Source organism: Syngnathus scovelli, chromosome 1, assembly GCF_024217435.2.
Source record: "Syngnathus scovelli strain Florida chromosome 1, RoL_Ssco_1.2, whole genome shotgun sequence".
Lineage (NCBI taxonomy): Eukaryota > Metazoa > Chordata > Actinopteri > Syngnathiformes > Syngnathidae > Syngnathus > Syngnathus scovelli.
This window is the reverse complement of record NC_090847.1, coordinates 19,388,899-19,402,128: the sequence shown is the minus strand read 5'-3', so window position 1 is coordinate 19,402,128 and position 13,230 is coordinate 19,388,899. Positions and strand designations below refer to the sequence as shown.

The window sequence follows — 13,230 nt, the reverse complement described above, 5'->3', positions numbered from 1 at the left end:
TGAATGAGCTTGGATGCTATGAAAGGAGATTGACGCAACATTTTGCAAAAATGAGAGACAATGGAAAATGTAAAACAAAAAAGAAAAATGTGGCAGAAACTTCTTTGTTGCTCTATCATTGTAGAATCTACATAAAGTCAGAACAATAGAACCAAATTATTGTGTCACACAATTATGGTCATTTGAAAAGAATTTGCCTGCGACTCCGTGGGGACAAGCTCTATTGTATGGATGGCTGGACGGACGGACGGAAATAATTTGAAAATATTTTTTTATAAACAAGACATGTTATACTAATAGCCTCCTAGCTCCTAAATGTTACTTGAAATAAATGTGCTTCAAGTGATAAAGACCTAGCAGGCCGTTCCACTGCAAAACAAACCAGGATATTGACAGTAGAATTTAATAACACCGTAATGGACAAGTTGGCTATTGAAGTCTAATTGCTGGCAAAGCTTTTTGAAACCAAAATATCTGCTGTGAATGCATGCCTTGAGAGTGTGCCTGTCATTAAACTCTGACAGTTCCTTTGTACAAAAAGTCAAAGGAGAGGTGAGTGGAGAAACAGACTGCAGCTGTCAATCACCACAAACTCATATATACAGCCAGCACACAATTATCCCTGGGACATGTTATAATGATGCTGCCAATGTGAGTGGCAGTATCATCCAGCAGGTGATTGTACAGTATACCGAGTCAGAACTCTCCTATATAAGCACAAAGCAAGTAGCCCATTCTGCATATAATTATATATGTAGTATAATTCTTACGACCAAGTATACTACCTTGTTTTGTTATTTTTCCTAAATAACTGAAATGGGATCTCATTTGCAGCAAGCCAGGTTAGTTTGACTTTTATAGCCCAGAAGGTAATAACAGAAGTTACGATATAAAGAGTAGATTACCTTGAAAAATTATAGAGGGGTGGCACGTATGCAGAGGTAGAAACCATTAGTTTGCTGGAAAATCAAATGTATATGAGGGAATTTAGACTACACTCACACTGCACTTCCGCTGTAATGTTAATAAAAAAAAAAAAAAATAGTTGATGACAACAATGCCACAAGCGCTGGTCCATTATTAAATCTCGTACAAAAGGGCAACGTTCAGCTTCCAGCTGGGCCCTTATTCTGTCTGACCTTGAGATGTCAACAAAAGCCTTCCCGACAACTTAATGCTGGCAGAAAGCATGTCTGGTATACTGTTTAGTAAGCAGCACATCAGCCATCACTCACATCCACTCACGCAACTTCAACTCCTTGGCAGCCTTGTTCACTGGGATGTGGACTAGACGTGAGGTTAAGTTGGTGCCCGTCAATCGTCAGGACCTCTCTGTCAGAGCTGTCCTCCTGAGTGTCTGGCTGGAGCAAAAGGTGATCACACCAGCAGCTTGCCGAGCTCATTTCATACCTCAGTGCTTTCAAATGGTCAGTCCAGTCAACTATTAGGTAGAACAAATGCTGCTGCGAACTTCTTATTGTCCTCATATAACACCAAAACTTATCTACAAAAGAGCGGACAAGCTATAACAACAAGTCATGAATAGTCATCTCACGCTATTAAATCTACTGAGGAATCATGTTCATGTTTTAATAAATGGTCGTGCTTCTCTTCCATTCGACAGATTCACTTTTAATTCCGTAAGCATTAACCCTCAAACGGATTAACGTGACACTTAAGTGAACAACTCCCTCAAATTAATCATGTTCAATTGGGGTGGGCAAAGGAAAATATGAACCCGGTCAAGACACTGGTTTCGAAAAGAACCTACTATATGTAAAATCAACTTTTTAATTGGGTGTTTAAAAGTAAATCGTTTTCCGAGTACCTGCCCACAGTACCGAGTATATCTTGTATTTACTTTCTGACTTTGCCAAATTGTGATGTCAGCATGTAAGGAGGTTAGTAAATTTACAAGGAATTCTAGCAAACACGTTCAACATAGTACTTATAATCTAAACCTGAGTTCAGAGGCGACTTCCTCCGAATTCAGAAAATGTGATCATTTGGGTCCAGAACAGCGGATCCGAATTAGTGCTACGCAGTCTGAATTCGCTCCCGTTAAGCACGTGCACGCATGCAGAAGAAAAAGACATTGGTGGAACTCTGATATGTCAATACACTATAAAAACTGGAAGAAACATCAAGCTACCGTAATTTCCGGACTATAAGCCGCAACTTTTTTCCAAAATTTTGAACCCTGCGGCTTATAGTCAGGTGCGGCTTATATAAGATTTTTTCTTGATTTTTGTGATGACTTCATCACTTTTATACACTCGTAAAAAGGCTGTGGACCACTGTTGTACGGTATCTTGAAGAAAAAAAACAACAAAAATACTATTTTGAAACACTACTATGGCTGCTGCTTATTCTGGCTGTGTTGCTTGTGACTATTATGAGCTTTAGTAGGAATGCACGCTAGGTGACCTGCGTCAAAGGGCTCTAAACCCTTTCTCTTAGAGATTACACAAAGCAGTGGCGCTGTTTGGACCATCTGCATTGTATTAAAACCCAATCAATCAGCATTTAAATTCAATTCTTCTGACATTTTGCTCACCAAAAACAAGTTGTAATGAATGTGAACTTTTAATGTATTTTATTCAGAAGGTTACTTTGAACCCTGAGGCTTAAATGGCGGCGAGGCGTATTTATGGATTTTTACGGCTTTCTGTGTACTGCCTTTCTTTGTAAAAAACTCATGTGCATGTGCGGCTTATAGTCCGGTGCGGCTTATGTAAGAAAAAAACTAAAATATCCCTGAATTTTAGCTGGTGCGGCTTATAGTCCGGTGCGGCTTATAGTCCGGAAATTACAGTATTTGCTATTCCCTTGCAGATTGATGACCAGGTAAATGTATTCCGGGAATTAAAACATTATTCAAAAAACAATGCGAAATATACAATATAAATTTTCTGAAGAACTGGTGATTTAAAAAAAAAAAAAGGTGCTGGGGAGTCCCAGAAAAACAACATCCCCAAGGTAAACAAAATATTCAAACAAAATTTGAAAATTCCTGCAAATATAAGAATCTGTGGGTGCCAGACTGCTAATATGCAGGGATGTACTGTATATTCCATAGAAAATAATGACAAGAAAAAAGTAACATTGATGCAGCAATGGAGTGAAGACAATTACTGACACAGGAGTTAATGTTGAATGCAGAACCTTCAATTACTTTTTGATGAACATAACTTGACACCACATTTTATATTGCAGTATGTTAAATGAATAAACATTTTCATTTAGGTCAGGGCTAGGCAACTTCGGTCCAGTAAACCTGCTGTATTTCTGGTTTTAGAGGTTTCCCCTTCTTAGTACACCGGATTTAAATGATCGGCATTATCACGTTTCTACGGAGCTTGCGGATGAGAGGATCAGTTAAATCAGGTGTGCTGAGGAGAGAAAACTTCCATAACAGTCAGGACAACGGCTCTCTTGGACCGGTGATAAACCCTGATTTATAGGATCTGGCATCACAGAAGCATGTTTTGAAGCATTTTAAAATGAAATGAGCCATGAATGGACCTCAGAGTTTATTCTTTAGTATCACTGACATTTAACAATTGATTCATTTAATATTTAACATAGCTCAGTTTCATTTACGTCTGTGTCGTCAATTTGTTGACCCCAATTTTTTTTTACAAAAACATTAACATTCGATTAGCAATCTACCAAGAGAAAGACTTCCTCTGCAGAAGCAGCTAATTCACATTTGGGCGCATTAAGGCATCTGAGGAAAGTAAATGTAGTGCTCAAGGGCTACAATGGATGTTTTGAATGTAGATGGGTGAGGTCATTTGAAAATGAGGTTTAAAAATAGTGTATTTTAATAACACAATATTTCAGCGTTTATTAGGTTTGTTGACATCCAGTAATAAAAACCATCAAATTAAAAAAAAAGAAGTCTAAAGGTTTATTAATATAATGTTCACATTATTTTGGAAAATAATTTATTTAGATGAACTGGAGCAATTCTAGTTTGACATTGTAATTAACTGTTATTTTAAGTGTTAAGCTATATAATTGAATTAACGAATTTAATCTATTCATTGAATGAAATAAACTACAAATGTAACTTTTACATAAATAGTTTACCAATCTAAAAATGTAGTCAGAATCAGAAATCATCATTCAAATAAAACATTAAATGTATGTGTATTTTATTTTACTAATATTCAACCATTTATCAAATGAGAGAAACAAATACAAAATAAACAAATTGAAAAACATACATTTAACCCATGAGGAAACAACTTATTTGACGCAACAAATATCACAGGATTCAAAAGCATACTTGTTAGGTTGGATTGGCTCTATGCAATGGACAATTCAGACTTTCCCCTTGATCTTGAGGTTGACCTTGAGTTCTCACATCACCTGCTTGCGGGAATACCTCTCACATGAAGCCCTAACTCAAATCAACGCTTTTCTAAAGCTTCATATTGTTAACTGTGGGCTTTTGTAACCGCTGCAGTTCAAGTGCTCCATTAAATATAGCTGAACAGTCTTGTCCATTGGTGTGAATGATTGCTTCCTTGTTTACATTCCAGGGGCCCTGCTATATGCTGGCACTTAGTTCCGGGTGCACCTCATCATTCTTTTGCCTTCAGCTAAAGAGTACAACCACTAATTATAAACTAGATGGATAGGGATCTCTTAAGATGCAGATACACGTTTTCCTCTGCTGGACAAATGCAGTAGGATCCATAACCACATTTCAAGAAGGGACCGCAACTTGAAGCTCAGCTTTGTCTTTGTCTTACGAGTTACAAATCACACTTAGTTCAATCAGTCCCAGGACTGATTATTTTTTTTATTTTACTGCAAAAGACAGCAATGCAATTGTGATCCACCCGGCCAAACTTCAGTTGAACGGCTGCATACGACTGATCTCGGATATTAACCCACACACATACATGCATCCATACATACATACATAATCATGTTTCACAACATTCACACATCCACAACGGCCCTGCAATTCCTTCCCCTCCCCAACAGTCCTGTTGTCAAATTTTATGACAACAAACACACAGTGCAATTGTCAAAAGTCTACTGCTGGCCCTCTTTCTTCTCACCCTCTGAGCTGCTGCTGCTGCTGCTGCCGTCGCCGCTGCTGTTGCTGTCGCGCTCTGATGCCATCTGGAGGAAAAAGAGCCAAAGTGCACAAAAACGCACAAAATCATGTGTTAAAATCTGGCTGTAACGATTAATTTACAGAACGTTTACTGGTGGGGTTGGCCGGTTATAACACGCTGTTATCATCGGCTCCATGTAAGCGCTTTTCTATCAAATTTGGCACGAGTGTACTATTTGACAAACAACAGAAAGAGCGCTGATGACTGCTGCACTACAGTCTCTGAAATTAAAACGAAAACCAGGTGAAACATTAAAACTTTAGTTATACTGAAATTTTGTCCAACTATTGTTGAAAGCATTAGGGATCCATTTACATTTTTATTGAACTTTTTAAAAACAACTCCCCATACTTACTAGAATCCTAAAACAAAGGATTTTCAACGATAAAAAGAAAAAAAAAATCTTGAACATGTTAAAAACAGAAGCTATTTAATAAACATACTTGAGACATTTAAACCACGTGTTGGACTTTGTATTATTTTTTGGCAAAGTGTGAGAGTTATTGTACAAGCTTAGTTGAAAGCTCTTTGGTCTTAAGGGAAATCTTATGAAATGAATTTGCAATGATTACATATACTACATCAATGTACACACCTTCTTGTAGGCCATTTCGAAGAGCTTGAGTGACGCCTGTTGTAGGTTGCTGGCCGCCTGCTTGATGTTCTCCCCCGTTTCTGAGTCCTTGTTGGTGAGAAGATCTCGTACCTTGGTGATCTCCTCCTTCAGCTTGGTGCACTGTGAGAAGGAAGAATTACTAAAGTTGTACTTCAAGTTTATTCCCCAACGGCCAGACTGTGTCCCTGCACATACTACACACTTCCATATCCCCGAATATGTTCCTCTTCTCTTTGTAATACAACACCACTTTTACTTTACCTTGTTCACTTTTGTATCTTATTCTAGGTAGTTTAGTATACAAATAACTTTGAATTATGGACACAATGAAAAAGTAGTACAGAAAACAAAAGACCAGTAGATGGCAGCATTGAACCGCTTTTGGACGTCACAACGTTCAAGTAATCGCCAAACTTGAGACCTTTAAGCATGCGTTATTATATTTTATGTTGTGATAATTATATTCATTCATGTATGACTTCATTTTTTGCTGTGTCAAATTGAATGCCCAAGCATGAGCCTGTGCATGAGAGTATCATTTGCCACCCTGTCCAATTGCACCAGAAGAAAACTATTTCTTTTCATTCCAGTTTCTTGATGACAGAGAAAATTATTCACAGATTATAAATGATGGAGGTTGTGAGCTATGTTTACAAAATATATATATTTGCAAGTCACACCAACTAAAAATATAATTTACCTCATCAGCAGGAAGCTGGTCCTTGAATTCCTCCATCTTTGATTCTGTATCATGAACAATGCCTTCCGCCATATTTACAGCCTCCACACGCTCCTGGTTGACACAATGGCATAGGGTCAGAAAGAACAGTCAAATACGATTCAATCAGAAGTAAAAACGCTACATTGCAAATTCTTGGATGAATGTGAGAAAGTAGTGACATAACATTCATTTTGAATTCTTGTAGTTTAAACGATTACGACTACCGATGCTGCTGTTTGCAGCAACCACCTCGGAAAATGTTTAATTTATGTGGTCATTTGTAGAACATGCGTTAAAAATTCAGCACAACAAAAAGAATCTTCAAAATGAAACGACAGAACGTTATATAACTTCCCAAAATGCAGCTTGTGATGACCTCTGGTCACTCAAGCTAAATACATCCCTCAGGTATCTACATCTTGAACATCAGGCCCTCACCTTTCTCCGCCTGTCCTCCTCAGCATACTTCTCAGCGTTTCTCACCATGTTCTCAATGTCATCTTTACTGAGACCTCCTGATGACTGGATAACAACTGCGGGCAAATGAAGAAGTAACACAAATTTAACAAAAAAAATAATCAAACACTTAACTGTAATAGTAGTTGTACAGGGATGGGCCCTTGGCTCAAAGTTGGAGTGGACATTGATCAATTACTGCAAATAAATATGTTTACTGTGGTCAAGTCATTGAAAGATGTAATACCGGTATAATACCAGAATGATAGGCATCTTCACAATTCCAGTGGTTATTTTGTGTTGATACGCAATGGATCTAGTATAGATTGAACTGACTTCACTTGCAACGAGGGTAAAAAAACTCACTCTGCTGTTCCCGGCCTGTCCCTTTGTCCTTGGCGGACACATGGACAATGCCATTGGCGTCGATGTCAAAGGTAACCTCAATTTGGGGAACACCACGAGGGGCAGGGGGGAGTCCCACCAAGGTAAACTGTCCCAGGACCTTGTTGTCTGCTGCCATCTCTCTCTCACCCTGACACACTTTGATCTCTACTTGAGTTTGGCCATCTGCTGCTGTGGAGAAAACCTGAGCGAGAGCAGGAAGAAAGCAGCATTGCAGCGATATTTTTGCAAGATTAGCAGAGTAGGATCAGAATGTGTCCTTGTAGTCCTGCCACATGTCTGTACCTGGCTCTTCTTGGTGGGAATGGTTGTGTTCCTGTTAATAAGTTTGGTGAAAACCCCACCCAGAGTCTCAATTCCCAGCGAGAGTGGCGTCACATCCAAAAGCAGGACATCGGTGACGTCTCCTGCGAGAACGCCGCCCTGAATGGCTGCTCCTATGGCAACAGCCTCATCTGGGTTCACAGACTTGCTGGGTGCGCGGCCGAACAGGTCTTGAACAGTCTGTTGTACCTAAAAGGTGGCGAATGTGCATTACATTTATGTGCACAGCTATTGATCAGACATCTTTAAGTCCAGAGAACAAACTGCTGTATACCTTGGGCATGCGTGACATGCCTCCAACCAGTAGCACCTCTCCAATGTCACCCTTGGAGACCTCTGCATCTTGCAAGGCCTTCTGACAGGGAGCGACTGTGCGACGGATCAAATCGGCTACGAGGCCTTCAAACTGAGCACGAGTCACCTTCATATTGAGATGTTTGGGGCCGGATGCATCCATGGTTAAGTAGGGGAGATTGATGTCAGTCTACAAGAAAACAATCACATTACTGAGCAGCAAGAGCGGGGTACATACGCTGGACCAGTCACCAGCCAATCGCAGAGCACATTAAGACAAACCAGACACACTTACAGACCATTTAGTTAAAACAGCATGCATGTTTTAGGAATACGTGTGTGGGAAGGGGGGCTGGGGAAAATCCACACAGACATAATGTGAACATGTAAAGTCCACACAAGAAAGCCACACCCCATTATTTGAACCCACAACTGCATAAGTGTGAAATGGATGTGCTAATCAGTCTCCATGCCAGCCCTTTTTCAATGCATGTCTTCTGCAGCAGCTTGTTTATGACTTTGAGAATGCTCCAAAAAAAAAAAAAAAAATACGACAGCAAAGCTTGCATTAAAACTTCTCATTTGATATTTTGCAGCTCATTTCATTCACCTTCACACTGCTTTTTAATCTATCCTCTTGTCTTGTCACCGACTGATCTGGTTAAAAGCAATACTTCCTTCTGGAATTAGGGTTAGGGTTGCTTGACAATAGAAGACTAAATTGAATTTAAGACTTGGAAGGTAAAATCATGGATATTCAAAGACAACTGAGAGTAAAGTTCGGATTTCGAATCATCAGACATTTTAAGACCCTGTGAAAACCCTGCTTGGACAGCAGTCAATCCCTCAGGTGACACGCATATGTACCTGCAGTGAAGACGACAGCTCACATTTGGCCTTCTCGGCAGCCTCTCTGACTCTCTGGAGGGCCATGTTGTCTTTTGTCAGATCCACACCAGACTGAGGTGGCAAAACAATATGTAAATGAACAGAGAATTCCCACCCATGAGGCAGCTATAGAGGTGGTCTCCCATTTATTACCTCTCTCTTGAATTCCTTGACAATGTGTTTGAGTAGGGGCAGGTCAAAGTCCTCTCCTCCAAGGATGGTATCGCCGTTGGTGGACTTCACCTCAAAGACTCCCTTCTGAATCTCCAAGATGGAGATATCAAACGTACCTCCTCCAAGATCATATACAGCAATACTGGAAAACAGACAAGCGAGTTTTACGGAGATTAGAGCACAAGGCGGCATTGTACCACTCAAAACAAATTAGGGGCCAAATTATCCCATTCCAACTTCAGGTCACACATGATATGGTTAAATGATGACAATCCAAATGTGTTCTTTCTTTTTGGGCAATTACTGATTTAGAATATGCTTATTAACCCAGTCCATACTACTGAACAGTTTCATTTGTGATTGACTTTCACAAGTGACGCACTACGACTCACATCTTGTCCTGGGTTTTGTCCAAGCCGTAGGCCAGTGCGGCCGCTGTGGGCTCATTGATGACACGCAGAACGTTCAAACCAGCAATTTGGCCAGCATCCTTGGTAGCCTAAATGCACATTAACACAGCAATTAGTGGCAATGGTGGGTGGGACAAGGATGAAATAATTCTAATCGTCCAATCATTTATTTCTCAGATTTTATAGCGGAGAACTCGCAGGGATGAGAATGGCAAATGTGAAAAGACACTGAAAAGTAGTCGGGGGTCTTTATTGATATAAATAAAATTAGGACAATCGAAATGAGTATGCACTCTTGTTATTAATGCATGCATGTATGGGATCAGGCCTCGGTATCAGCAGATTACAAAAAAAGTAGTAACTCAGTATGAAGAAAAAAAATTAAATTATTCAGCAAGGGAACGACAGTCCAATTTTATGCTTATGTGCAACAGTAACAATCTAACTGTGTGTGCTTTACCTGTCTTTGAGAGTCATTGAAGTAAGCCGGTACTGTGATCACAGCATTCTTCACTTTAGTTCCCAGGTAGTTCTCTGCAACACAGCAAATCAACAAAACAGCACCAGATCAAAATGTGTCTGTTGACTGTTTGTGTACAACAAACCCGAGGGGAAAAAGAGTCACATTACCTGCCGTCTCCTTCATCTTCATCAGAACGAAGGCCCCAGCCTGACTGGGGGAGTACATTTTTCCATGAGCCTCCACCCAAGCATCACCATTAGAAGCACGCACAATCTTGTAGGAGACATTTTTCCTGTTGATGGATAAACCACAATTACATTAGCTAAAAGATTTTTTGATCATCCCACATTAGCGCATCCTTACATGTCCTTCTGGACTTCAGGGTCATCAAAGCGGCGGCCAATCAGTCTCTTTGTGGCGTACAACGTATTCTGAGGATTGGTGACAGCCTGCCGTTTAGCAGGCATGCCGACGAGGCGCTCCCCCTCGGCGGTAAATGCAATGACTGAAGGAGTTGTCCTGGCTCCCTCCGCATTCTCCAACACCTGTGAAGAAATAACATACCCAATAGGTTTCATGTACATCCTAGATGCCCAAGTCCTGTCCTCAAAAGCCCCTATCCAGCCTATTTTAGGTGTATTTGTACTACCCCCCTGATTTAAATACTCAGTTTCTTCAGCAAGGTTTGGGAAAGCGACGCTGATGAGTCGTATCAAGTTATCTCAAGGCACTTTTTATTGGAAGCAGATCTACAATAAACAACAAGTTTGCTAGCCTGCAACGTACGTGACGTTACGTTCGAAAAAGAAAGTCATAAGCAGTCACTTGCAATGTTTTGCCCCTAAAAGGTAAATTATTAAGATTGATCACCTGTAACCTCATGAAAATAAATAATAGTTACAAAAGGTTGGTTAATCGTTTGTACAGAATTACGGCAAACTTAGTTGTTTAAGATGTACTGCAGGGGTCCACCAACTCCAGTCCTTCGGGATGCCTATCCCACAGTGTTTTAGGTGTGTCCCTCCTACAACACCCCTGATTGAAATGATCAGGACCGTCAAGCCTTTTACAGAGCCTGCTTATGAGCGCATTGTTTGAATCGGGTGTTTTGGACGATGGCTACATTGAAGCCACTGTGGATCGGAGCTCTTGAGGACCAGAGTTGATGACCCGTGATTATACAGCATGATCAAACAGAAACATTTTGACAACCTACAATGTTGAAAATAAATGCGCTAAAGTACATTCCGCAAACTGGATTACATCCATATAACAACGAATTCGACATATTTGGTATCACCTTTGCTTGTTTACCCTCCATGACTGCAACACACGAGTTGGTGGTGCCCAGGTCAATTCCAATGACTGCCCCCTTGATGGCTTCTGACCTGCAAGACAACTTTTGACCATAAGACACTTTTTTTTTGCAATGAAAATATATTTTCCTCCAATTTATCGCTATATCTAACATTTACCTTTACCTCTTACGCAAAATACAAATTAAAACAATCCAACAATTGTCAAAAGAAGGCAACAAAGACTATCAATAATTTTTTGAAACAGTTCTATTTATGTATACATCATACTTATTGATTAAATTTGTAATGACATTTATGTCCAGAGTCATTATAAAAAATTTAAATACACTTACGCATAGTCTCTTCTGGACAGGGTTCTGAGCACATCAGATTGGAAGCCGCTCCAATGAGCCTGTGGGGTGATATCACAATGTACTATAGTAGCTTAAAAAGCCAAGAGTTTGGACCAAGAAAATACTCAAATATGGACATTTTTCATTCCATAACAGCTGCTGGGAAGCACATAATTCAGGTCAAATGAGTAAACAATTCCACTTATGTTGTCTGTTTCCAGGATAGAATCAAACCTACTAATCGCTTATTTTAATATAAAAACAGATTCCTGGAGTGGTGAGAACAGATGATAAATACAGTGATCAAGTCTTTTAATTGCTCTCTGTTCACAGCTATGTTAGGGGTAACAGTGCACCTCATGTACTGAAACGCTGATTTTATTTCAATTGAATTTGGTTGTTCCTTCTTATTTAACACATAAAAATATACAGGTAGTTATGTTGGCATCAGTACCCTCCGTCTTGGGAAATTTCTCCCTGTTAAATGTCTCTGGACCTACAATGCTTGAGAAACTCCTCATTAGTGAGCTTTGGAGCAAAATTGTAGCAGGAGGGCATCAATTTGAAGGTCAACCAGTCACACATCCGCCACAGACAGACAGACAGACAAATTGAATTGGCTAAATGTAACTACTAAAGACTGCAAGCATCAAACAATATAACATAATAGATATTTTCGACGATTATAGGTTACATGATCAAACTACGCAACAGCCGAAATGTCTTACTCAGGCTAACATTGGAGAAATGCGTTTACTCAAAAACAAGCAAGAATTAAACCAATGCTACAAATGAATGAAAGTCAGAAAGATTCCAATATGCTGCATTTCACCTAACAACCATACGAGAAATGGAGTTTAAAAAGTCACAAGTAAAAGCTAGCCTCAAGCTAGCTGCTAACATATTAAACCTCGCAGTGGCCCTGCAAAAGCCGCAATTAACGGAGAAGAGGATGTCTATTAATGTCGTTTACGTGTATGAGCAACTTACTTTTGTTAGCAAAGACGACACATTTCGTGCGCAGTTTCTTGTCGGCAGAGTCCTTGAAACGCTTCTGGCAATGCTCAACATTTTGACAGCTCGGCTAACCAACTGAAATAAAACGACTTAAACCGTTTGACAGTAGATAATATTGGCGAATATTTTAATAAACGCTGCCTTGGAGATTCTCAAGAGTCACGTCCTGATCAATGCTAGTTGCGATATGCAGTCAAGCTACCGGCAGGGAGTCAGTAGAAAGGCCTTAGAACTGCGTCGCACCTTCTGGAATTATCCAACACATGTTACACCATGCAAGGCTGAAGGACCCCTAAGCAGGAGCAAGATTTAATGCCTGAATATATTGTACAATTAAGAAATACTATACCCTTTAAGAAAAAAAGTAATTTAATTGACTATGAGCGATACATACATTTAGAATATTTTATTAATATTATAATTTATAAAAACAACATTTGTTATATTTTTGGAGGATTTTATAATCGCGATTAGTATCGGGCAACTATGTTTGTTGGCATGTGAAGGTCATGATGTAACGGTGCCGTCGACATCGACAGTGTCACGTGATCATCAGTAATTTGGTATTGGTTTCCCTGGTATTACATCAATAATTATACTTTTATACTTTTTTTTCCAGAGTCATTGATCATCCACAGGAAATTCAATAACATGAACCATGTTCAAAAACGAG

At 39.7% G+C, this 13,230-nt stretch overlaps 1 protein-coding gene across 1 annotated transcript; it reads right to left on the bottom strand.

The window, feature by feature from the left end:
* Window positions 1-4,143: 4,143 nt before the first annotated feature.
* On the bottom strand, window positions 4,144-12,830 carry hspa9 (heat shock protein 9). The gene is made up of 16 exons (XM_049754527.2): window positions 12,531-12,830; window positions 11,541-11,599; window positions 11,190-11,277; window positions 10,253-10,434; window positions 10,057-10,181; window positions 9,887-9,960; window positions 9,409-9,515; window positions 8,996-9,158; window positions 8,822-8,914; window positions 7,935-8,144; window positions 7,622-7,849; window positions 7,298-7,520; window positions 6,914-7,008; window positions 6,455-6,547; window positions 5,734-5,874; window positions 4,144-5,142 (listed from the first exon to the last, which is right to left on the bottom strand). Exons 1-16 carry the CDS (start codon window positions 12,609-12,611, stop codon window positions 5,053-5,055), a joined length of 2,052 nt encoding a protein of 683 aa, XP_049610484.1. The 5' UTR covers window positions 12,612-12,830; the 3' UTR covers window positions 4,144-5,052.
* Window positions 12,831-13,230: the final 400 nt, after the last annotated feature.

What these genes read in the sequence shown, in the direction of transcription:
- hspa9 (XM_049754527.2), bottom strand. Translation starts at nt 12,611, where the DNA reads ATGTTGAGCATTGCCAGAAGCGTTTCAAGGACTCTGCCGACAAGAAAC. An exon ending in TGTCGTCTTTGCTAACAAAA is followed by an intron (nt 11,600 to 12,530) that starts GTAAGTTGCTCA and finishes ATCACCCCACAG; the next exon opens with GCTCATTGGAGCGGCTTCCA. An exon ending in GAAGATGAAGGAGACGGCAG is followed by an intron (nt 9,961 to 10,056) that starts GTAATGTGACTC and finishes GCTGTGTTGCAG; the next exon opens with AGAACTACCTGGGAACTAAA.